Raw genomic sequence first — 25,224 nt, forward strand, 5'->3', positions numbered from 1 at the left:
ATATATTTATATATACATATAAAAATAAAGAAACACATAAATTACATAAAGAAACTTTCAGCAGAGGGAAAGAATAGAGAAAGTTGAAGCAACTGGAAGAAACAGGCAGTCTTATGTAGAAATTGGTGGCATAAACTAACAAAATAACTATGCTGCCAGACAAAATGTATTAAAATAATTAAAATAAAAATGTTTCATTTGGAAAAAAATTGCATTGATGTAATCTGGAAGAAAATTAAAATATTATAAAAATATTTTTGGACATGCATACTATGGAATGTTTTTGCTATACCATACATGGGGTTTTTTTCCTTTAATTCTCAATTGGGGAGTAGGGAAGAGTTGAAGTGGGGTGTAGATCAGGTTAGGTTTGCTGATTGAAAAAATGATTTATATATATGCACACACACACACAGAGAGAAAAACACTATAAATATATTTATGTACATGTGTATAGATAGGACCTGGGTTGTGCAGTTGATAAAGCACTGGTATGGGAGTTAGGAATATCTGAGTTCAGACAGGACCACTGACAGTATCTGTATGATCTGGGCAAGTTCCCTAGCCTATATTTGCCTCAGTTACTCATCTGTAAAATGGCAACACACAGGTGAAAGAAATGGGGAATCATTCTAGTATCTTTGTCAAGAAAAACCTTGGAGAAAATCCCAGGTTCACAGTAGAACTACACATGACTAAATGACCAAACAACAGCAACAATGACAACAAATATCACCTAGGATATTCATAACCTAACCTTGAATAAATGACTTAATCTCCTGAGGAATCAGTTTCCTCATGTACAAAATGAAGGACAAGAGACTAGCTAGTCAAAGAGATCTCTTCACTATCTAGATACATAATCTTATTTTTTAAATGGTCATTAGATGTCTTTTCTCATAATAAATGCAATATACTTATGGAGCATTGATTGTTCCTGTGATTAGAAATATAAATTCAACATTCAAAATGTCTCTGACCTTGGCATCCCAGGAGCTGCCCCACACTATTATATCCTCACAAATTGTGAAATCTTGACCAGAGGGTGCCTTGGGGACAAATTGCCCCACTTTCACCAGAATATCCACCTCATTGGAAAATAATAAATAGTTCATAATGGCATATTGAGCCTCAGATCTTTTATTCTCATCCACAAACACCTGGTCCCCAGCACTGTTGTTAAACTGGATGTTCTTCAGGGAGGAGTGAAGCTGAAAGGAAAAAGGAATCCTTTTCAGTGGGTGGTACCTGAAAGAAGGGCTCCCCTCAAAGTACAACCTATGTGTTATATGAGAGATCCTGGACCTGTTTTGTAGTTTTATGGGATTTTATAGTCTTATTTGAGACTTTGATACAATCTTCCTTTCTACTGGGACACATGGAAAGGAACCTCCAGAACTCCTAGTCTTGCTTAAATCCTGCAGATTCATAATTTCAATTTTAATCTTGACTCCTCACTATTTCTCATCCCTTTTATGTAATCTGTTACTGAGATTTGTTGATTTCATCTTTGCAACACCCCTCAAACACATCACCCTCCTCTCTTCTAGTGCTACCACAGCCTCATGACTTAATACTTGATCTATTGCAATACTTGTACCCTGCTGTGGGTCTATACACTACAAGTTCCTCTGCATTCTAGTCAATCTAGCCTTCAAAGGAATTTTTTTGAAAGTGCATGTCTAGCAATGTCCCTCCCACACTCAATAATCTCTTTTGGCTTTCTATCACCACCAGAATAAAATACAAAATCTTCCATGTGACATTCAAAGCCCTTAATGTGCCAAACCTTCTTCACCTTTGCAGCCTTTTTATACTTTACACCATCCCTCCCCACCTACTCATTAATCCAGTGATATTGGCCTCCTGGTGTTCCATGAACAAGACATTCTATGTCTTGGCTCCAGCAGGCATTTTCCTGGTTGCCTTCCATTCCTGTAATTTTCTCTCTCCTCTCCATTTTCTTCCTTCCATGATTCCCCTCAAGTCTAAAATCTCAATCCATCTTAATTCTAGTGCCTTTTTGCTCTTCATTAAATTAAAAAAACTAATTAAATTAAAAACTAATTGGAAACTAAAATAACCTATTCTAAAAAGGGGTGTGTCAGAGAATAAATCATAAAAATAATTTCATAAAAGATAATGACACTGATGAAACAGCATATCAAAATTTATGGGATGCAACCAAAGCCAAATTTAGGGGAAGATTCATGTCTCTAAATGGTCACATCAATAAAAATAGAGAAAAATCATATCAATGAATTGGGCATGCAACTAAAATTAACTAGAGAAAGGACAAATTAAAAATCCACAATTAAAAACCAAATTGGAAATCCTAAAAACAAATGGAGAAATTAATGATTAAAAATAAGAAAACCATTGAACTTATAAAGAAGACTAGTTGTTGGTCTTATGAAAAATGAATAAATAGATAGAATGTTAGTTAATTTGTTTAGAAAAAAGAAGAAAGTTGAACTAACAGTGTCAAAAATGAAAATGAATTCACCACCAAAGAAAAGGAAATTAAAGCAATTATTAGGGACTATTTTGACCAATTATATGCCCAATAAGTATGACATTCTAAGCAAAACAGATGAATATTTACAAAAATATAAATTGCTCATATTAACAATAGAGGAAATAGAATACTTGAACAATCCCATCTCAGCAAAATAAATTGAGCAAGCCATCAATGAACTTTCTGAGAAACAACTACCACAGCAACAACAACCATGTCAGGGCCATATGGATTTACAAGTTAATTCTACCAAGCATTTAAAGAACAATTGACCTCAATTCTATATAAACTATTTGGGAAAATAAGCAAATAAATAATCCTACCAAATTCCTTTCATGGCACAAATATGGTGCTGATGTCTAAGAGGAAAAACAGAGAAATAAAAATATACAACAATTTCCTTAATGAATGTCCTTAAAGAATTTTGATAAAAATTTAAATAAACTACTAGCAAGGTGACTACAATATATCTCAAGAAACATTCACTGTGACCAAGTGATACTTATACTAGGAATTAAGGGCTGTTTCAATATTAGGAATACTATCAACATAATTTATCATACTAGGAACAAAACTAACAAAAATTCCATAATTATTTTTAAAGATTCAGAAAATGTTTTAGAATACAGTGCTTATTCCTATTTAAAATACTAGAAAACATAGGAATGAATGGAAATTTCCTTAAAGTGCTAAAAAGTATCTATCTAAAACCATAAGCAAATATTATCTGTAATGGGGACAAGCTAGAAACCTTTCCAATGAGATAAGAGATGAAACAAAATTCCCATTATCACCACTATTATATAATTGAATATATAACATATATACAATGTGTATATATGTATATAATATACAATATTATACTAGAAATTTTAACTACAGCAATAAGAGAAGAAAAATAAATGGAAGGAATAAAAGTAAGAAATGAAGAATCTGAGTCTGCATGCTTTGCTGATGGCATATTTAGCGAATATGAGAGAATCAACTAAAAACCTGGTAGAAGTAATTAATAACATTAGTAAAGTTGCAGAATATAAAATAAACCTACATAAATCATCAGGAATCCTATATATTACCAACAAAAACCAATAGTAAGACAGAAAAGGAAAAATTCAATTAAAAATAGAATCTAAACAGTATGAAATTCCTGGAAGTCTACTTGCCAAGGCAAGCACAGAAATTATATGAAAAAAATTACAAAACACTTTTCACAAAATGTCAAATCTATACTATTGGAAAATATTAGTTCATCAAATTCAAGCCTAACTAATATAATAAAAATGATAATTCTATCTGATGTGGGAGAGCTTTGAGGTAGAGCCCTGGATTGGGATGGGGGCCCTTTGTCAAGAATGACAACTCCAACAATTAGGTTTTAAACAAAAAAGGTATTTATTAATTTGACTATAAGTCAAAAGGGATGGTTGAGGCAGAAAGAAGAGGTTCTGGGTTAAGATGGCGGCAGAGTAAAAAGCAGCTCTTAACCTCTCATTACCAAAACACACAAAACTCCTCAAGGGGACATAAAAACAAGTCCAGATGAATGGAGGAACCCCACAACAGGGTGCAGTGTGAAAGGTACGTGGAATCGGGACATTTCCATGCTATAAAGGGGTGAAAGAGCTCTCACTAAATCACGGGCTGAGCAACCACCCCACCCCCAACCCCTCCACACACAACACCTATAGCGCCGAAGCCAGTTAAAAAGAAATAGAACAAGTTTGGGGCACCCATCAAGTCATTGGCAGCTCCAGGGCCTGTTCCTGAGAGCAGCAAGATTTGGGACACCAATAAACCAAAGAACGCACGCGAAATCTGAGCACGGGAGCAGAGCGCAAGAGCCGAGGAGGCGTGGGTGGAGCCAGACACAACCCCAAGCTAAAGCTCTGAAACCCTGAGTGGGGAACCACCGTAGGCGGGTATAGGACTGTGAAAGCAGCGCCCTGAGACTTGTAAAGGAACCTCCAGCAGAGGATCAAGCAAGGGGGTCCACCAGGGGGCTTGACAGTGGAAAAATCCAGAACTCAGACCTCAGGAGCCAAAAGACCTGCAGACAGATCCCGAGCGTGAGGATAAAGCTGAGAAGCTGCTGGGCTAATGATGGCTACCCAGACTCAGGAAGTTCAGAAGAGAAAGATTAACAACAAGAAAAAGAAGTCTTTAACACTCGACAACTTTTACACAGAGAAAATCCAGACAACCAAGCAAACAGAGGAGGAGAACAAACAAGCATCCGGACCCTCCTCAAATAAGGAAAACTCCTCACAAGCTATGGAAGAGTTCAAAACTGAGATTCTGAGAAAGATGGAAGAGATCTGGCAAGAAAATAACAGTTTAAAAGGTAGAATCTTGCAATTGGAAAGTGAGGCTCAGAAATCAAATGAACTGATAAGCAAAGTGAACCAGATTGAAAAAGAAAACCAAAAGATCATAGCTGAAAACGAAAAGTTTAGTGCCGAAAACCAGTCCCTAAAGGCTGGAATTGAGCAATTAGAAGCTAATGATCTCTCAAGACAACAAGAACAAATAAAACAAAGTCAAAAGACTGAAAAAATAGAAGGAAACATGAAATAACTCAGTGAGAGAGTGACAGACCAAGAAAACTGGTCTAGAAGAAACAATTTGAGAATAATTGGTCTTTCAGAAAAACTAGAAATTAATAGAAACCTGGACTCCATACTAACAGAAATAATTCAGCAAAATTGCCCTGAAGTCCTACAACAAGAGGGCAATATAGACATGGAAAGGATTCATAGAACACCTGCGACATTCGACCCAGATAAGAAAACACCCAGAAATATAATTGCAAAATTCAAGAGTTTCCAAGCAAAAGAAAAAATCTTACAAGAAGCCAGAAAGAAACAATTCAAATATCAAGGAGGACCAATCAGGATCACCCAGGATCTGGCAGCCTCCACGCTAAAAGATCACAAGGATTGGAATACAATATTCAGAAAGGCAAGAGAGCTGGGCCTGCAACCACGGATCAACTACCCATCAAAATTGAATATATATTTCCAGGGGAAAGTATGGACATTCAACAAAATTGAAGAATTCCAGGTATTCGCACAGAAAAGACCAGGAAATGGAAAGTTTGATATCCAACCACAAAAATCGAGAGAAACATGAAAAGGTAAATAAGATACAGAGGGGAAAGAAAACTTATAATTTTTAAATTTGCTTTTTTAAGGGCCTCAGTGAGATCTAATTATCTGTATTCTTATGTAGAGAAATGTTATGTATAATTCTCTGTAGTGAACTCTATTCACTATTATAGTATTCACTATTATAGTAATCAGAAGAATAATTCACAGGGTGAGGGTGGAAAACTAAATAATCTAAGATGACATGGGGGATGGGAAGGAGAGGGTGAAGAGCAGGGGACACCAAGAGAAACTTGAGTGAAGAAGAAAAATAGGATATTCTATTACACACAAAGAGGGTATGGGAAGGAGAGGGGACAAATACTATTATAAGAAGGAGAGGAAGAGAGCATTAAGAAGTAATAATCAAACCTTTCTCTCAGTGTAATCAACCCAGAGAGGGAAGAGTAGCTATACTATACATTGGGACATAAAATTCTTATCTAACCCTTCTGAGAAAGTCAGAAAGGATAAATCAAGGGAAACAGGGGAGTGGGGAGGTCAAAAAAAGGGAGGGGAGAAGAAGGGGGAGGGAATTCATAAGGCCATTAAAAACAAAAATGGGGGAAATAAGGGAGGGGGTACAAAGGGAAGTCAATCAAGGGAGGGGATAAGGGATAGGGTCTTAATAGCAAACCTGATTTTAAAGGTAATAGTTTAAGGAGAAGGGGTAGGAATAGGGGAGGAAACGAAAATGTCAGCAAATGCACAACTGATGATTATAACTCTGAATGTGAATGGGATGAACTTGCTCATAAAACAGAAGCAAATAGCAGAGTGGATTAGAAACCAAAATCCCACCATATGTTGTCTACCAAAAACACATATGAGTCAGGTGGACATACACAAGTTTGAGGTTCAGGGTTTGAGCAAAATCTTTTGGGCGTCAAATGAGAAAAAGAAGGCAAGAGTGGCTATTATGATTTCTGACAAAGCCAAAGTAAAAATAGATATGATTAAAAAAGACAGGGAAGGTCATTACATCCTGATTAAAGGCAGTATAAACAATGAGGAAATAACACTGCTCAATATATATGCACCAAGTGGCATAGCATCCAAATTCATAAAGGAGAAACTGGCAGAGCTCAAGAAGGAAATAGATAGTAAAACCATACTAGTGGGAGATCTAAATATTCCTCTGTCAGATCTAGATAAATCAAACCGAAAAATAAATAAGAAAGAGGTAAGAGAGGTGAATGAAGTCCTAGAAAAATTAGATTTAATTGATATGTGGAGAAAAATAAATAGGGACAAAAAGGAATACACCTTCTTTTCAGCTGCACATGGCACATTCACAAAGATTGACCATGTTATAGGGCATAGAACCATTGCAAACAAATGCAAATGAGCAGAAATAATAAATGTAACCTTCTCAGATCATAATGCAATAAAAATAATAATTAGTAAGGGCACCTGGACAGGAAAATCAAAAACTAATTGGAAATTAAATAATATGATTCTCCAAAACCAATTTGTCAAAGAAGGAATCATAGAAACAATCAATAATTTCATTGAAGAAAATGACAATGATGAGACATCCTACCAAACTCTGTGGGATGCGGCCAAGGCAGTACTCAGGGGGAAATTTATATCTTTGAGTGCATATATTAACAAATTAAGGAGGGCAGAGATTAATGAATTGGGCATGCAACTCAAAAAATTAGAAAGTGAGCAAATTAAAAATCCCCAGATGGAAACTAAATTAGAAATACTAAAAATCAAGGGAGAAATTAATAAAATGGAAAGTAAAAGAACTATTGAATTAATAAATAAGACTAGAAGCTGGTACTTTGAAAAAACAGATAAAATAGACAAAGTACTAGTCAATCTAATAAAAAAAGGAAAGAAGAAAACCAAATTGACAGTATCAAAGATGAAAAGGGAGACCTCACCTCTAATGAAAGGGAAATTAAGGCAATCATTAAAAATTATTTTGCCCAATTATATGGCAATAAATATAACAATTTAGGAGATATGGATGAATATTTACAAAAATATAAACTGCCTAGATTAACAGCAGAAGAAATAGAATACCTAAATAATCCCATATCAGAAAGGGAAATTGAACAAGCCATCAAAGAACTCCCTAAGAAAAAATCACCAGGGCCTGATGGATTCACAAGTGAATTCTATCAGACTTTCAAAGAGCAACTAATCCCAATACTATACAAATTATTTGATAGGATAAGCAAAGAAGGAGTCCTACCAAATTCCTTTTATGAGACAAATATGGTACTGATTCCAAAGCCAGGGAGATCAAAAACAGAGAAAGAAAACTACAGACCAATCTCCCTAATGAACATAGAGGCAAAAATCTTAAATAGAATACTAGCAAAGAGACTCCAGCAAGTAATTAAGAAGATCATCCACCATGATCAGGTGGGATTTATACCAGGAATGCAAGGTTGGTTCAACATTAGGAAAACCATCCAAATAATTGACCATATCAACAGTCTAACAAACAAAAATCACATGATTATCTCAATAGATGCTGAAAAGCCTTTGACAAAATACAGCATCCATTCCTATTGAAAACACTGAAAAGTATAGGAATAGAAGGACCTTTCCTAAAAATAATAAACAGTATATTCCTAAAACCATCAACAAACATCATATGCAATGGGGATAAATTAGAAGCCTTCCCAATAAGATCAGGAGTAAAACAAGGATGCCCATTATCACCTCTATTATTCAACATATTACCAGAAACACTAGCAGTTGCAATTAGAGAAGAAAAAGAAATTGAAGTTATCAAAATAGGCAAGGAGGAGACTAAGTTATCACTCTTTGCAGATGATATGATGGTCTACTTAAAAAATCCTAGAGAATCAACTAAGAAACTTGTAGAAATAATCTACAACTTTAGCAAAGTTGCAGGATACAAAATAAATGCACATAAATCATCAGCACTCCTATACATTTCCAACACACTAGAGAAGCAAGAAATAGAAAGAGAAATACCATTTAATATCACCCTAGACAATATAAAATACTTAGGAATCTATCTACCAAAACAAACACAGCAATTATATGAAAACAACTACAAAACACTTTCCAAACAAATAAAACTGGATCTAAACAATTGGAAAGCCATTGATTGCTCATGGTAGGATGAGCTAACATAATAAAAATGACAATTCTACCCGAATTAATTTACCTATTTAGCGCCATACCTATCAAACTAACAAAAAAACTTCTTTACTGAATTAGAAAAAACTATAACAAATTTCATTTGGAATAACAAAAGATCAAGAATATCAAGGGAAATAATGAAAAAAATGTGAAGGACCAGATATTAAACTATACTATAAAGCAGCAGTCATCAAAACAATATGGTACTGGCTAAGAGACAGAGAGGAGGATCAGTGAAATAAACTTGGGGTAAATGACATCAGCAAGACAGTGTATGATAAACCCAAAGAGCCCAACTTTTGGGACATGAATCCACTATTTGACAAAAACTGCTGGGAAATTTGGAAAACAATATGGGAGAGATTAGGTCTAGATCAACATCTCACACCCTTCACCAAGATAAATTCAGAATGGGTGAACGACTAGAATATAAAGAGGGAAACTATAAATAAGTTAAGTGAACACAGAATAGTATACTTGTGAGATGTGTGGGAAAGGAAAGACTTTTAAACCAAGCAAGAGTTAGAGAAAATTACAAAATGTAAATTAAATGGTTTTGATTATATTAAACTAAAAAGCTTTTGTACAAACAAAAACAATGTAGTCAAAATCAGAAGGGAAACAACAAATTGGGAAAAAATCTTTATAACGAAAAACTCTGACAGGGGTCTAATTACTCAAATATACAAGGAGTTAAAGCAATTGTATTAAAAATCAAGCCATTCCCCAATTGATAAATGGGCAAGAGACATGAATAGGCAATTTCAGGTAAAGAAATCAAAAGTATCAATAAGTACATGAGAAAGTGTTCTAAATCTCTAATAATTAGAGAAATGCAAATCAAAACAACTCTGAGGTATCACCTCACACCTAGCAGATTGGCTAAATGAAAGAAGGGGAGAGTAATGAATGTTGGAGGGGATGTGGCAAAATTGGGACATTAATGCATTGCTGGTGGAGTTGTGAACTGATCTAGCCATTCTGGCTGGCAATTTGGAATCATGCTCAAGGAGCTATAAAAGAATGCCTGCCCTTTGATCCAGCCATACCATTCCTGGGTTTGTACCCCAAAGAGATCATAGATAAACAGACTTGTACGAAAATATTTATAGCTGTGCTTTTTGTGGTGGCAACAAACTGGAAAAGGAGGGTATGTCCTTCAATTGGGGAATGGCTGAACAACCTGTGGTATATGTAGGTGATGGAATACTATTGTGCTAAAAGGAATAATAAACTGGAGAAGTTCCAGGCAAACTGGAAAGACCTCCGGGAACTGATGCAGAGCGAAAGGAGCAGAGCCAGAAGAACATTGTACACAGAGACTGATATACTGTGGTAAAATCGAATGTAATGGGCTTCTGTACAAACAACAATGCAATGACCCAGGACAATTCTGAGGGATTTATGGTAAAGAACGCTACCTACATTCAGAGGAAGAACTGCAGGAGAGGAAACATATAAGAAAAGCAACTGCTTGAACGCATGGGTCGGGGTGGACGTGATTGGGGATGTGGACTCGAAACTACCATACCAATGCAACCACCAACAATTTGGAAATAGGTCTTGATCAAGGACACATGGCAAAACCAGTGGAAATGTGCATCGGCCATGGGTGGGGGGAGTGCGGTGGGTGAAGGTGAAAGTAGGAGCATGAATCATGTAACCATGTTAAAAATGATTATTAATAAATGTTTAAATTTTTAAAAAAAGGGGAATGGTTGAGGGAGACTGTGAGTACAGGTGGAACATTGTCTCCCAGAGGAGATGGGATTTGGAATATTTATGCTTTCCTGACAATAGGGCTTACATGAGTATAGATAGGGTGATGATGGTTTTGTAATGATGCCCTATGCCTTAAAGTAAAAGGGGGGCTGTTCAGTTTAGGGGAAAATCAGATATCTGGGTTATACAGCAGATGCTCTTCAGAAGCAGCAAACTGGGAGGTGCCTATCTGTACTCATCAAGAGTGAATTGGGACAGAGATCTAGTAAGGTAGGTAGCCAAGATGGAAGAGTAACTAGAGAGGCAGCTCTGTTTCGCCATGAAAAATCTCTCCAAACAATATTAAAATATCACCACAAAATGAATACAGGAGTGAAAGAACAAATAAGGAGACAGTGAAACAACCTTCAAGAAAAAACCCAAAGGTAGTCAAAGACCATCTGAAGAACTAGGTGAGAAGGGAGTAGAGCTAGCAGGAGGTTATAACAGGGAGTGAAGAGCAAGCCAAGATCAAACCACAACTCTAGGAATAGAGATAAGGCATAAGGGAAAATGCAAATTTGTTCTAAAAGGCTATTGAAAATAGACTCACAAGTGCACTGAGTTCTTCCCCAAGCCTGGGATTGGCTTCTAAGGTAAAAATGTTAAGATGTTAAAATCTTTGGATTACCTCAGCCAAATTGACACACCACTGCAGGGAAAACCAGATCACCTCCTAGATATCTTCCAAGGCACAGGAGTCTCCATGTTTCTTTACAAACTGGTCAGGTCACAGTAGCTGATAGAGCTGATCCCTTCCAGCTCAGGGATAGGAAAGCCAGTGAAGTGTCAGTTAACTCCCAAAACTCTCCTCTGTAAACCTTCTAATTCCAGAATCTTTTCCCAGGGTTCATGGCTAAATAGCTAGTAGTTCCCTGGTGGATAATTTTGTTATTTATTTAAGTTTGTGGCTAAGCATAGTGGGGTTTCTAATCCCAGTTTGTGTCTTAGCTGTCATGTAGTCAGCATTATATAATTTTAATTGTTTATTTTAGTATTAGCTAGAGCGTATTATATTTTAGTTAAGTATTAACTTTATTTAGTGTTACTTATATTTATATTTAGATCAGTGGAATAAACAACATACAACTATAAATGACCATACTGACCTACTGTTTGATAAACTCATATATCCCAGATTTTGGGACAAGAACTCACTATTTAACAAATACTACTGGGAATACTGGAAAACAGAGTAGCATAAACTAAGTTTAGATCAAGATCTCATAACTTCTATGAAATTAAGGTCAAAAAATGGGCATATGATTTAGCCATAAAGAGTGATATTATAAAAATGTTAGAGGATCATGGAATAGTTTGCCTGTCAGGTCTGTGGATATGGGAAGAATTTATGACTAAAAAGAGATAGAGAACATTCTGAGATTTATAATGAATAATTTTGATTACATTAAATTTAAAAGTCATTGAACCAACAAATACAATGTAACCAAGATTATAAGGGAAGCAAAAAAGTGGGAAATTTTTTACAGTAAATTTCTATGATTAAGGACTCATTTTTCAAATATATGTAGAACCAAGTCAAATTTATAAGAATACAAGTCATTGCCAATTGATAAATGGTCAAAAGATGTGAACAGGTTTTCAGATGAAATCAAAGCTATATATAACTTTATGAAAAATTTTTTGAAATCACTATTTCTTTTCATCCCTTACTTCCATTTTAGAATTAATATTGTGTAATATTGGTTCAAAGTCAGAAGAGTGGGAAGGGCTAGGCAATGTGGATTAAGTGACTTGCCCAAGGACACCCACCTAGGAAATGTCTGAGAACAGATTTAAACCCATGACCTCTCATCTCTAGGTCTGCTCAATTACTATTGATTATGGAAATGAAGATTAAAACATTTTCTGGGGGCCACCTATCAGACTGGTTAATATGACAGAAAAGGTAAATTACAGATGTTAGAGGAAATGTGGCAAAACTGGGACACAAATGCATTGGTGGTGGACTGATCCAACCATTCTGGAAGGCAGTTAGAACTATATCCAAAGGACTATAAAACCGTGCTTACCCTTTGATACAGATCCTAGGTCAGTATCACAAATAGTTAGAAAGGGGGAAAGGCCTATTTATAAAAAAATAATGTTAACAGAACCTCTTTTGTGGTGGCAAATAATTCGAAACTGAGGAAATGCCCATCAGTTGAAGAATGGCTTAACAAATTGAGGTATATGATTGTGATGGATAATATTACATTTTAAGAAATGATGAGTAAGATGATTTCAGAAAAAACTGGAAAGATGTATGAACTCATGCAGAATGAAATTGGCAGAACCATTAATAATGTAAGAATTTAAAATTTAGGTTTTATGCTAATATGAAAGTTCTAAAGTAATATTGTGGTTGCTAATTTAAAAATGTTATAGGTTAACTCAAAATGACTTCTAGAATCTTAATTTACAAAGAAGTGGAAAGAATGAAAGTGGGAAAATGTAGCTAAAGAGAAAGATTTTAACAAGCCTGCCAGCCCTACTCCAATGAATTGAGTCTTAGCTCTGCAGGGGCTTCCCCACATCCCTTGTCTCCATGTGGATTTCCTAGTAATCCTTAAGCCAAAAGTCCAGTGGTGTCTTCAGCTAGAGTTTTACCAATGCAGCCTCCTCCTCCAGGAAAGGAAGGTCTTTCTGGAACCAGTCTCTCCAAAAGCTAGGAAAGGAAGGCCAACTACTCATCCAGCAAGCCAATGCAGGATCCAAGGAGAGTCTCCTCCTTCAGTCTTGCTTGCCAAAGCATAGTCTCCAAAGACAAACTCCAAAGGAGAAGAAGTTCAAAAGAGAAGTTTGAAGGAGAAGTCCCTTGGACAGGAAGTTCAGGACTTTTTATAGTCCTTTATCCTTCCTGTCCCTTCCCCACTTTGTGGGAACCAATCACAGTCTTTCAATTTGCCTAGCACTGCCCATGGAAGGGCAGTAGCCTTTGGAGGTGTAAGCTTACTCTAGTAGGTGACTGTGAATTCTCTTTCTTAGTGTTAAGTAGGGGTGCTTTGAGTTCTTGTTTTGTTTAGTTAAAAATAGACAAAGGAAGAGCTAATCGTGCTATCACAAAAAAATTGTAGACAGTAACAACAATATTGCATGATGATGAACAGTGAGACAGCTATTCTCAGCAATACAATGATGCAAGACAATTTCAAAGGACTCATGACTAAAAATGCTAACTATGTTAAGAGAAAGAACTGATGGCGACTAAATATAGATAAAAACATACTGCTCTTTTCACTTTATTTTATTTATGCTTTTATTTTAAGGTTTTGGTTTTATATGAGTATTCTCCCACAACAATGACCAATATGGAAATATGTTTTGCATGATCATACTTATATAACCTAGATCAAATTGCTTATGATCTTGGGGACAGGGGAGGGAATAGAGGGAAGGAGATGACATGCATTTTATAATTTCTGAAAACATAGGTTGAAAATTATTAAATGCAATAGGAAACATTTTTTTCAGAAACGGGGTCTCTTCATACTGTTGTGAGGAAGATTATTTAGTTATTAGCTTAGTATTAGTATTGGACCTAGCAGGAAGGGCTGGAGAATTCCAAGATGGAATGAAGAAGCAGGAAGTGTTTTTCTTGCTCACTAAGAGAGACTCCATGGTGGTTGGGGCAAGTTGCAACTGACCCTAGAACACACCAGTTTACCAGTGATCCTGTGGAAAGACCTTCACCTACTTGTGGGAGATTTTTGTAGAGACTACTTATCCCAAACTGAGTTGCAGGTAAACTTGTGCTGGGTCAGCTCCCAGAATCTACCCACCTGGAAGAGTACAGCAGGTGGTCCTGGAGGAGCAGAAACACCACTGGAGAGAGGCTGAACACCACTGTGAGGATATCCACTTCAATCCTGCTTTTCTCTAGGCCCTGTCTTGCTTAGGTCTCAGTTAGTGTAGATAAGTCTCTTCCCTGACCCTGGGTTTGCCCTTAGTCTGAAGAGTGTAGTTAGCCTTATTCCCATCCTTTATCTTAGTTGTCCCTGATTAAAAGCATTATAAAACTCTTGCCTTTACTTTGCTGGTTTCCATAGGCCTAGTCTAGATACTACAGTGTGGCAGTTGGGCCAAACTGCCACTTCAGAAACAGTTACCTCCTGGTAGTTAAACCTGGTCTCCCTACCTTATTTGGTCCTGTCATCTTTCATTCCTGTCACCATCACACCCTTCCAGACCCACTTTTTAATATTTAAGCCTACTTTCCTGGTTATTCTCCATTACAATACTTATGCAATACTTATCCAGTCTTTTCACTCCTCTAATTTCCAGCATATATTCATTGATCCAATGGCACTGGTCTCCTTTCTATTTCTCTAACAAGACAGTCCATCTCTTAGCTTCAGGCATTTTCTCTGTATATAATAACTGGAATGTTCTCCCTCTTCATCTCTACCTACTACTTTTGCAGGATCTCTTTATAGCTCAATTAAAATCCTATCTTCCTAAAACTTTTCTTAATACCTCTTAATTTGAACTTCTGTTAATTCTTTAATATTTTTCCAATTTATCCTGTAGCTAACTTATTTGCACACATTTTCTTATGATTTCCCCAATTGGATTGTGAGCTTCTTTAGGACAGAAGCTACATTTTGCCTCTTTGTATTCCCAGCATTTAGCACAGTGCATGACACATAGTAAATGTTTGATAAATATTTATTAATTTCATGTTATTATTTTCTCCCTTCTTTTATCTGAGAAAGTAGACTAAGTATAAGCCTAAAATGTATTGCTATTGAATTTGATCATATTCAGGTATCCATTGCAATACTCTAACCCAGGAGTCTGCAATGTATGGCTCTCGAGCCATATCTGGTTCTTTTGAGGGCCAGATATGGCTCTTTCTGCAGGAGCCATAAAGTCAATTTTTTTCAGGTGCTGTTACAGGAGTGTGCACTGTTACAGGAGCGCACTGTGAACACTGTATGGCTCTCACGAATTAACATTTTAAAAAATGTGGTGTTCATGGCTCTCACGGCCAAAAAGGTTGCCGACCCCTGCTGTAACCTGTCAAGGTTTCTCTAGCTCATCCTATTGGCATAACATTAAGAATATCACTTTCCTTACAGAACTTTAATTCTGTGAAAATAAGGAAAATCTAAAAATGATGAGAAAAAAACAAAAATAAAAGGCGAAATTTTAGCTTAATGTGATTAACAAATTCAGAAGGTTGTATCCGTAAAGATGAAGGTTTTGGATGACATAATCTTGGATAGAATGTCATCAAATTGGGGAACTCCCTGGTGAGGAAATTCCATCTACTAATGAAAAACAGTTACTGCCATATAAGTTGGCAAATTATGCTCTTTAAAGAAAACATGAGGCATATAAAGATTACTGGGGTTGCCCAAGATTACATAGTATATATGCCAAAGGGGGAGATTTTAAGCCAGTCCTTTCTGATTGGTTGAACCCTCTAAAATGAGCATAAATCACTGCCTCTCCAGATCATGTCTTAGATTACAGGAATGATGGAACTCTTAGTGAGGAATACAGGGCATCAAAATGAGAGCCAGAAATACATATTTGTCTTTCTTTCTGGAGATTTGATAAACGGAGCTTTGAAATGAAAGGGATGGGTTAGGAAGAAAACTGCCTGAGTATATTTAATATGACAGACCAACTGAAATTCAAGGAAAACTTTACTGAATAAGAGATATTTATTCTACAAAAGGGAAGAATTCAGAAAGGCTCAGGTATGGTCTTGCTAGGTCTCAATGGATGTCATATAGAAAAATGATTGTATTATGTTTGCCTGGCCTAGAAAAAAAGGTATTTGTAATATAAATAATATAATAACATAAATAACTCATCCAAATCAATGAATTGATATTCATTAATAATATTAATATTACAGTTGCTCATAATATTAATATTATTAATAATAATGTAATAAAAGTCAAGCAGAAGCTACTGCTGGGCATCATGGCTAAAGTCTCTGCTACTGGGTAAACTGAGGCTGGTGGATCATTAAGTTTAGAATTTCTTAGCTATAGCAAGGCTCAAGCGGATTTGGTGACTAAATTAATTGTCAAAAATATGGTGAGTCCTTAGGAGCAGAGGTTCCCCAGGCACCTTAATGCCATGCAACAGTCAAAGTCAGAGAAACAGACTAGGTTAAAGCTTTGATGCGGATCAGTATTGGGATGAAGTCTATGAGTGATCATTATATTTCTTTAGTGGTTTTAGAGACAGTTTAAAGAATAAAATTAATTAAAAAAGAGAATCTAGTTTTCTTTATGTAAAGATGGAGCACTAGCTTCAATTGTTTCTCTCACCTAGTCTAAGAATATTATTATTGAATTTTAAAAGGGAATAGAATCAGAGAAAGAATCAGGTTAGCTTCCATATGGAGTAAGGACACTGTCAAGGTAAGAGAAATTGTGTGAAGCACAGAAAAGATCAAGAGGACTTTCCCGAGAGGCTGAATTATTTAAGTGACATGAGAAGGTCTAAAGTGCATTGTAAAGAAACGTAGTTTACATCAGCCTGTGAAGATTTCCTGAGAAGAATTTTTTGAGAGACTTTGATATCTGGAGAAAGTTGACTGGTGGGAATGTTTACTTCTCTAATTGTGAAAAAAAGCAAGTCTCCATTAATGGCTAGATATGATTTTACCCAAAATCTTTATTATCACAGGTATGTGAATGAAATATTTCTTTACATCATTTGTCACACTCCTAATAAAATGCATGGGCCTTAGAATCTTGTTGATGTAAGCCTAAAATTCCAGAAACTGGTAAAATATACTTTAAAAATCTTTAGGAAAAGAAGGTCTCCAGGTCATTTGTAAACTAGGATGAAGGTTCAGAGTTAATTGACTGATGAGAAATAGTGCATCCCTAAGAATTTAGGAGAACTCAAAATAAGAATTAGTGAGAAAATTACTAGTAGGCAGAGAGGCATAGGACATATGAATTCCTGGTTTTTTATTATTGTTTTCCTTTATGTTTTCTATAAGATATTTGATTTTTTTCTCTTCTTATTTTGTTTGTACTAGTGTACATGGACTCTGTATTAATGCCTTTGATCTTGAAGGATAAGTTTACAATATCTATTAGTCCTAATACCAATGCTTCCCAGGCACATTGCCAAGTATAGGAAATTAATGACACAATCCTTAAGGAAGATGTAGTCAGAAAGATTGATAGCTGGAAGGAACTTCAGTTTCCATCTTGTTCCACCCATGCCCAAAATACGTTATCACTACATTATAGCTAAAAAGTAGTAATTGGTTCAATATTACCTGCCATGAATGAAATACTAAATATTCTTGATCTCCCACAGAGCCTTTCTCTGATTTTCTTGTAAATATTTCATGGAGAGCCCAAGCCACAGCATAGACACTATTGTAGATGGTGTAACTCAAGCCAGACATGGCCATATCAAAAGAGCACAGAGGCAAAGTCTCCAAGGAAGCATTTTGTGAACACATCTTTTGTTCTGTATTTCCCATTTGATCTGAGCACTTAAAAGCTGAAATCCAAAATCTCCTAAGTAAAACATCATCTGGGTATTTAAAAGGTGCAATTGTCTTCAGAAAAGTCTCAAAGCCAGGTATTTCACTCATTTTGTAGGAAAATGTGAGAGCTCCATGGAAAGCATGACCTTGATCATCGATGGGCCTCATGACTATATCCCAGTGAGATGTGGCAATCCATACCTTCCCTATAGGGAACACGGGCATTTGTGAGTATCTCAGAATCATTAATGAATCTGTGTCACCATGAATGACAACCACGTTACTTGATGACGCTATTATCCTGGGCATGAAAGTCTCATGTGATTCCATATGTCTTCTTTCACTAACAGGGATCTTTTCTGTGAAGGACACACAAACATCCTTTTTTACCATTTCCTCTCTTATTTTCCAGAGGAATTCCTCACCTCTCATATCATCTGTTGCAACCAAACCTATCCAGTTCCATTTAAAATATACTATTAAGAGGACAACACCTTGATGAAGAGAAGAGTCTTTGAGTGCCATCTGATAGTGGGAGGGAAACTGGACCTTGTCACTAAGAGTGGAATCAAATGGACCATAACTGATCTGGATTAGAAAGAAACATGGATCAATTTAGTCCCTGGTAATACTGACAGAACTGAAGCAAAATCAAATTTGGAAGTGGACATTTTTGTTGTTAGAAAAGATTATGTAGATTTAAAGATACAATTTATTATACGTGGTATTTTAATCTCTGAAAATCCCTATATTTATCCCTTTTGCTAAGCCCTCAAAAAGAAAATGACTTAGTGAAGGCAGATTTCTAACATTCTGTTATTATCTTTACTGCAGTTATTGTGCCTTCTCTATGCTTTCAAAAGGAATCAGGATGTATTCTTTTCTCTGCTTTCTTTTTGTTGGTCCACAATATTATTCCAGATTTAATCTGCTATATATTAAGGAGTACAGGGTAATTGCTTTCTTTTATATATAAATGGAATACACATGAATTTTATTGTGTGTGTGCATTTAAAATTTTTTGGAAGTAATATAATTCGCTTGTTTTTACATGTCTTAATGGCATCATAAATGAGAAAATCTAGTTGCTTTCTCTTGAAACTGGAATATGGAATTCTGGTCTTAGGAAAACAGCATTTTAAGATTAAAAAAGGAGCTATGGGTTTCTAAACCAATCAATTCTAAAAAGGGATTCTTATTATAATGTACCTGAGTAATAGAATTCTATCTATGATTGAAGATTTCCAATGAATATGGCCTTAGTACCTATAAAGATTGCCCATTCTCCATGTACCATTGATGTCATCATAATTGTTAGAAAAATTTTTTAAAATCTTATTTTCATCTAATCTTATTTTTAATAACTTCCAACAATTTTCTCTACCCTCCCAGATCACATCAGATAAATATAACCCTTTCTCCAAATGAAACTTCCAAATACAGGAAAATAGCTGCCCTTATCCCTTTGAGCATGTGCCTCTCTAGTCTACAGTTTTTTCTCTAGTTCTTTCAAACAGTCCTCATTAGTGATAGACTCAAGACCCTTCATCATCTGAGTTGTCTTTCTCCAGAACTCTGGAACCATGCATTTTGACAATGTTCTTCTTAAGGGTAATATTTATAAAATTTATAAAAAGTTATTTAAAAATTATAAAAATTTATAAAAAGATTTACACAAAATGTATAAAATTTATAAAAAAACAAAATATTCATGATAAGGTCAGAGTGGAGAATACAGTAGTAAATTGCCTTCTTGTTCTTGAAACTACCCTTCATAATGCAGCTCAAGATTTCTTAAGCCTTTATGGCTTCTAAATCAACCATTTGATCCATCCTGAATGAAAAAATGAATGAATGTATGAATGAAAAATGTTTATTAAGTGTTCACCATGCATTGTGCTTAGGCCTGAGATACTAAGGGCAAGAGAAATAGAGTCCTTTTAATAGCTTATAATTAAGTTGGAGAAGATGACATACAGTGGACAAAGGAATGTTTGGGTCTGAGAAGTCTTGGAATGGTGGTGATTAGATCCATGGAGTCATTTGTTGGCAGGTCCTTTTCATGAAAGGTAGAGCAGATTTGATTATTGTATTCTAAGCTAGAGGTGAAAAATAAAAAGTTATTTCCTCCCTCCTAGGCCTTTCCCTTGTGATTTATGAAAGCAGGAAGACTATTGGTTTTAAGTTCTCAGGCTTGGTAGCCTCCTCTGGAAAATGGGAGTAATAATAACACTTTCCTTGCAGGTTTGTTGTGAAGATGAAAAGAAATACATATGTAAAGCACTTTTAAAAATTTAAAGTACTTCATAAATGATGGCTATTGTTATATTATTACTATTAGTCATTATTTTGAGTGAAGGCATAGAATTTGTTAGGTTCAATCTCTCACCTGTGGAAAATTGTAGAGGTCAAGCAGGGTCCCCATCTGCATGGAGAGAGCTGAAGTGACCCCTCCAATGACCGCTACAGGCTTTTCCTGATCCTGGCACTGGTAGTTGGGGACAAACTGGCCCTGCCCAGACAGCCACCTCAGGGAGCTCTCCAAGGTCCTCTCATCACTGTGGTAGGTGTTGTAGAGGTGGAATCCCAGGGAAATGTTGGGCAATAGATTGGAATCCCTATTAATCTCCTCCAGAGCAAACATGACAGCCAGTGCCTGCTGGTAATTTCTGTGTAGCCATCTGAGGGAGGGAGTGCACAGAACATAATGTCTACAAAAAATGTTTTCAGAAAGAAGAATTGTCGAGTCATATGAGTCAAAACTAAGGATCTAACAATTGTTCAACTCATTTAATCTGTATTAAAAATGGTCTCCTCCTTTTCCCTCCTTCCTAAGCCTTTCCCTTGTGATTTATGAGATTGTGAAGACTTTTGGTTTTAGATTCTTCTTACGTGATTCTGCCTATGTGAGTCACTCAGTCACTCCAATCCTTAGAATTTTCAGTTCTATCTTAAGATACCATTTGCTAGGTTTCTATGAATTTATTACCCTGAGTCCATTATTCTTCCTTCATTTATTTTCCACTGAATTTGAATCAGGAACAACAGAAGGAGAGTTCCCACATAAGCCAAAGAACACAATTTTCCAAGCAAAGTTCAAAGGTGCATATAGTTTGAAAGAGCATTTGACTTGAAATAAAACTTTGGTTTAATGTTTCCCTAAGGGAGAGGAGAACATTCTTTCCCATCTAAAGCAAACGACCAATTCTAACTAGTTGCTGAATAATAAAGAAACAAGAATAAAAAGTACATTAAAGCATTGAAAAGGTAACTAATGATTAAAATGATTTAAAGACTTTGTCTCTTAGAAAAATAAAGTTTTATAAGAAGAAAGGTACAAAGGGATGTAAGGGGAATCAGAGGGATTAAAAAATGACAGAAGGTAAGATAGAGCTACAAAAGCGTTTGTCTACAAGAAGGTACAGAAAAGGAGATTAGAATGGGCATCTTTCAAAGAGTATCTTATAGCCTGTCTCCCACAACCAGAAGAGAAAGCCAACTGCTGACCTGCTTTTCCACAACTATCACAAAGTGAAATTGTTTGAGAATTGGTATAATGCAGTCTGAATCTCATGTCAGCATCACAGACTTACAAAGGTTTATACATTAGTTGGCACTGATGAACAAAGAGTTCCTGATATGTAAACAGGATTTCTGCAAAGTGAATTGATACAGGACAAAGCATAAGACAAAGGTCTGACCATCAGCACAAATGTAAAGCTCCTCAAAGACTCAGAAAGGAAATCCATTTCCACATCTCTTGGATGCTTCCAGTTCAGCCTCTTTGACCTTGAGAAACAAAAACAATCCCCTCCCATATGCCCCTGGAAAAACTCAGAATACTCCAGACATCATGGGGAAATAGGCACTCCAGAGAACCATTTCTAAATCTCACTCTGTACTTCCTACAACAGTTCCCTGAGCTTTTCTTTGTTTTCCCAATTAAAAAAAATAATTTTAATTAAAAAAATTAAATCTACCGAGCACTCAATTTCAGACATTTTCACAGGTTGGTCGAGTTAGCTTTGTTGGCATTTCCTCACTTGGACTGCCCTGACCATCCTGTGCATGTAAGTTGTGCTGCAAAAAATTCAAGGAAAAAGACGAATTCGCATGTCTACATGAGGAAAAGTTCTGACGGCATGTTTTCCACTGGTGAGGGAGTGGAGAAAATGTAACATCTGCCCTGAAGGCTGCGGAAAAGGTTGCATTCACTTGTTATAACAGAGTCAAATGTAGAGAGGAAAGAGGGAAGCTTTGATTCCTGTGGATGGGACAGACTTCTACATGCCCAATATCAATACACAACAACAAACACTCTTCCCAAGAAGGAGAAAAGGGCACAGACATTGAGAACTTCTTCCACTTGCAAATATTAGCCTAATCCTAAGCAGTCTGTGTTCTAAGAACTTTCGTTGGATCCAGTGTCTAAGTTTTGACACGAGATCACGAAAGGGATAACAGGATAATAAAATACTGAACCTACTCAGGACTGAGCTCCCTGGGTATGGGCCCTTGGGAGGGGAATGAAAGGGGGAAGTAGAGATGTTTTCCTGTTCAGTTTTGAAAGTCAATAAGAGGGGAAACTAGGTGCCTGTGTGGATTGAAAGCCAGACCCAGAAATGGGAAGTCCTGGGTTCAAATCTGACCTCAAACACTTCCTATCTGGGTGACCCTGGGCAAGTCACTTAATCCCCATTGCCTAATCCTTACTACTCTTCTGCCTTAGAACCAATACACAGTATTGATATTTTTTATTGTTTGTTTGTTTTTCAGGTTCTGATCACCATTCCTTTATTTTTAATTTTTATTTTTATTTTGAATCATAGTATTGATTCTAAGAGAGAGGGTAAGGGTTAAAAAAAGAAAATTAAAAAGACATAAGATAAAGAGATAATAATGAAAAAAATAAAAGGCAACAAGATTGGGAGAGCACCCATTGTCTCAAATTGCATATGCCTGCCCTTCTTCTCCATCTATAAGGACCACTTTCTAATCATCCCAGTGAAAATGAGAGGATGCAGATAGAGAAGCACTTACTGATAAGACTTGCAACCTTTGTTAGGAGGACTTTCAAACAGTTCTGCTCCTCTTATCCTGTTGACTTCAATGGAAAACAAGGTTAAATAGATTCCAATCACCAAGTCCCCATCTCGGGAATTAATGGGATTAATTTGATGGAAGCAGGGAGCCTTCTCTGTTCTGTGCCCAGAACCTGGAAGTTGTAACAACAGATATATAACAAGGGAAGAAATCAGCTGAGAAATACATTTCTGAATGTAGGGTAACATTCTCCTGAAAATTAGCCAGAATTCCAAGCCTGAGGAAATCAAGGTGTCCCTCAGACTAGAGCAAAGCCTTGGTTATAAACTGATGAGAAACTGTCCAGCATCAGAATTGACTTGTCCTACTGCAGATGCCCATAGGTTTGTCTGCCTGTCATATCTGATGAAACACAATGGGACATTAGTCAGGATCAGGTCCAAGACAAGGACCATGGTGCAAGATGAATGAACATTTTATAGTTTCATCAGCTTTTATTTTGACACTGATAGGCACCATCCTTCCACTCCAGTCTATAATTCTTAGTCCATGAAGAACTCTGGGGACTAGACTGTCTGAAGTATCTCCAGGTGAGTCTCTGTATCCAAGGAGAAAAATAAATACAAAAATATGTTTTGCAATTTTTTCCTTATTCCCAGCACAGGGTATTGAACAGAAGTGCCTTCCTAGAAAATTAACATCTGTGTCCTAAGGGGAGCAAATGGTCTGTGATGACTAATCCTCATGAAAAATTCTCTTGTGGGTAATAAGATTAAAAAAACTCTTCAGTTATGGCAGTTTCCCACATAGCCTCTAAGACTGATAGCCTGGATATACCTCCTCTTCCCTATAAGAGTGAAATATAAACCAATTTTCATGCTTAGGACTCAGTGTAAGCTATCCTGAAGACCTCTGATAGCATGTACAAGGCTCACATGTCCCCTCTCTTACTTCTCTCCTTTCTCCTTGGACAGAACCTTATCACCAGTCTCAGAGAAAAAAGACTACTCAGTGCAATAGATTTATGATAGAATTCTTCTTTCCAGGGGCTAAAATTGCGTGCGCATGCACATACACACACATACGCGCGCAAAGACTCATATTCTGTACCTGATGAAGGTTTTAATGATACACTCTGGTGATGCCCACTTTCCTGTATTGGTGACAAGAGTAAAGAATGTAGACCTGGCCCTGGAGTTGAACTGAATTATCACCTTCATTTTACAGATGAGGAAACTGATGCCCAGAAAAGTAGAATGAACTGTTTGCATTTACACATTATCTAAAGAATGAATTCTGATCTCTTGACTCTGGGATAAATATTCTTTCTACTGTCCCTTACTGCCCCCTTCAGAAGTGCAGAAGTTTAGCTCAACTACTCAGAATGTAAGTGGAACTGCATCTGTCCATGAAGTCCCATTACAAGAATTTTACTTTCTTGAGATCATGAGAGGGATGACGTATCTCAGAGGTCATTAAGCCCAAGATATAAGATATGTATCTTAGCAATGTAGTATATGAAGTTAAATTAGCAAAGGAAAAATAATATGGACTTGGCTCCTAACAAGACCAATTCATGAAGCAGGCATTCCCACTGACCAAACACAGTTGAACCTGATTGATAGAGAAAACCAAAACCCGACATTACCCTCTTTACAGGCTGATTAAGTTCAATGGACATGGGAAATGTGCTAAAGATCCCTATTACCTGCCTGCTTGCATCAGAGGTTCCAGATTGTGTCCTTTCTTCTTCATGCATATGACTGCACCTGATGTTATTTATGAGAATGGAAATCTTTTTCCTGCCAAAGGGAAGACTGGTGCGAGAGTTTCTTTTCTTTTCTTTTCCTTTTTTTCCTTTTAAAATTTTTATTTAATTAATGAATTTAGAATATTTTTCCATGGGTACATACTTGATGTTCTTTCCCACCCCACTCCTGTAGCCAAGAAATTCCACTGGATTTTACTTGTGTCATCGATCAGGACCTATTTCTATATTATTAATATTTGTACTAGGGTGATCGCTTAGAGTTTACATCCCCAATCCTATCCCCATTGAATCATTTGATCAAGCAGCTGTTTTTCTTCTGTGTTTCTATTTCCATAGTTCTTTCTCTGGATGTAAATAGTGCTCTTTCTCATAAGTCTCTGGG

General features: G+C 36.3%; 1 protein-coding gene across 1 annotated transcript in view; it reads right to left on the reverse strand.

The window, feature by feature from the left end:
* The window catches only part of LOC123232485 (vomeronasal type-2 receptor 26-like), a 36,600-nt gene extending 13,347 nt beyond the window's left edge, over nt 1–23,253 (reverse strand). Inside the window, exons 1-4 of the mRNA XM_044658937.1 lie at nt 23,069–23,253; nt 20,418–20,709; nt 17,813–18,616; nt 981–1,211 (exon numbers count right to left, since the gene is read on the reverse strand). Of these exons, the coding sequence (XP_044514872.1) occupies nt 981–1,211; nt 17,813–18,616; nt 20,418–20,672 (1,290 nt within the window). The 5' untranslated portion in view covers nt 20,673–20,709; nt 23,069–23,253. The remainder of the gene's footprint in view (nt 1–980; nt 1,212–17,812; nt 18,617–20,417; nt 20,710–23,068) is intronic.
* Between the last annotated feature and the right edge of the window lie 1,971 nt (nt 23,254–25,224).

This window comes from Gracilinanus agilis, chromosome 1 (assembly GCF_016433145.1).
Source record: "Gracilinanus agilis isolate LMUSP501 chromosome 1, AgileGrace, whole genome shotgun sequence".
NCBI lineage: Eukaryota > Metazoa > Chordata > Mammalia > Didelphimorphia > Didelphidae > Gracilinanus > Gracilinanus agilis.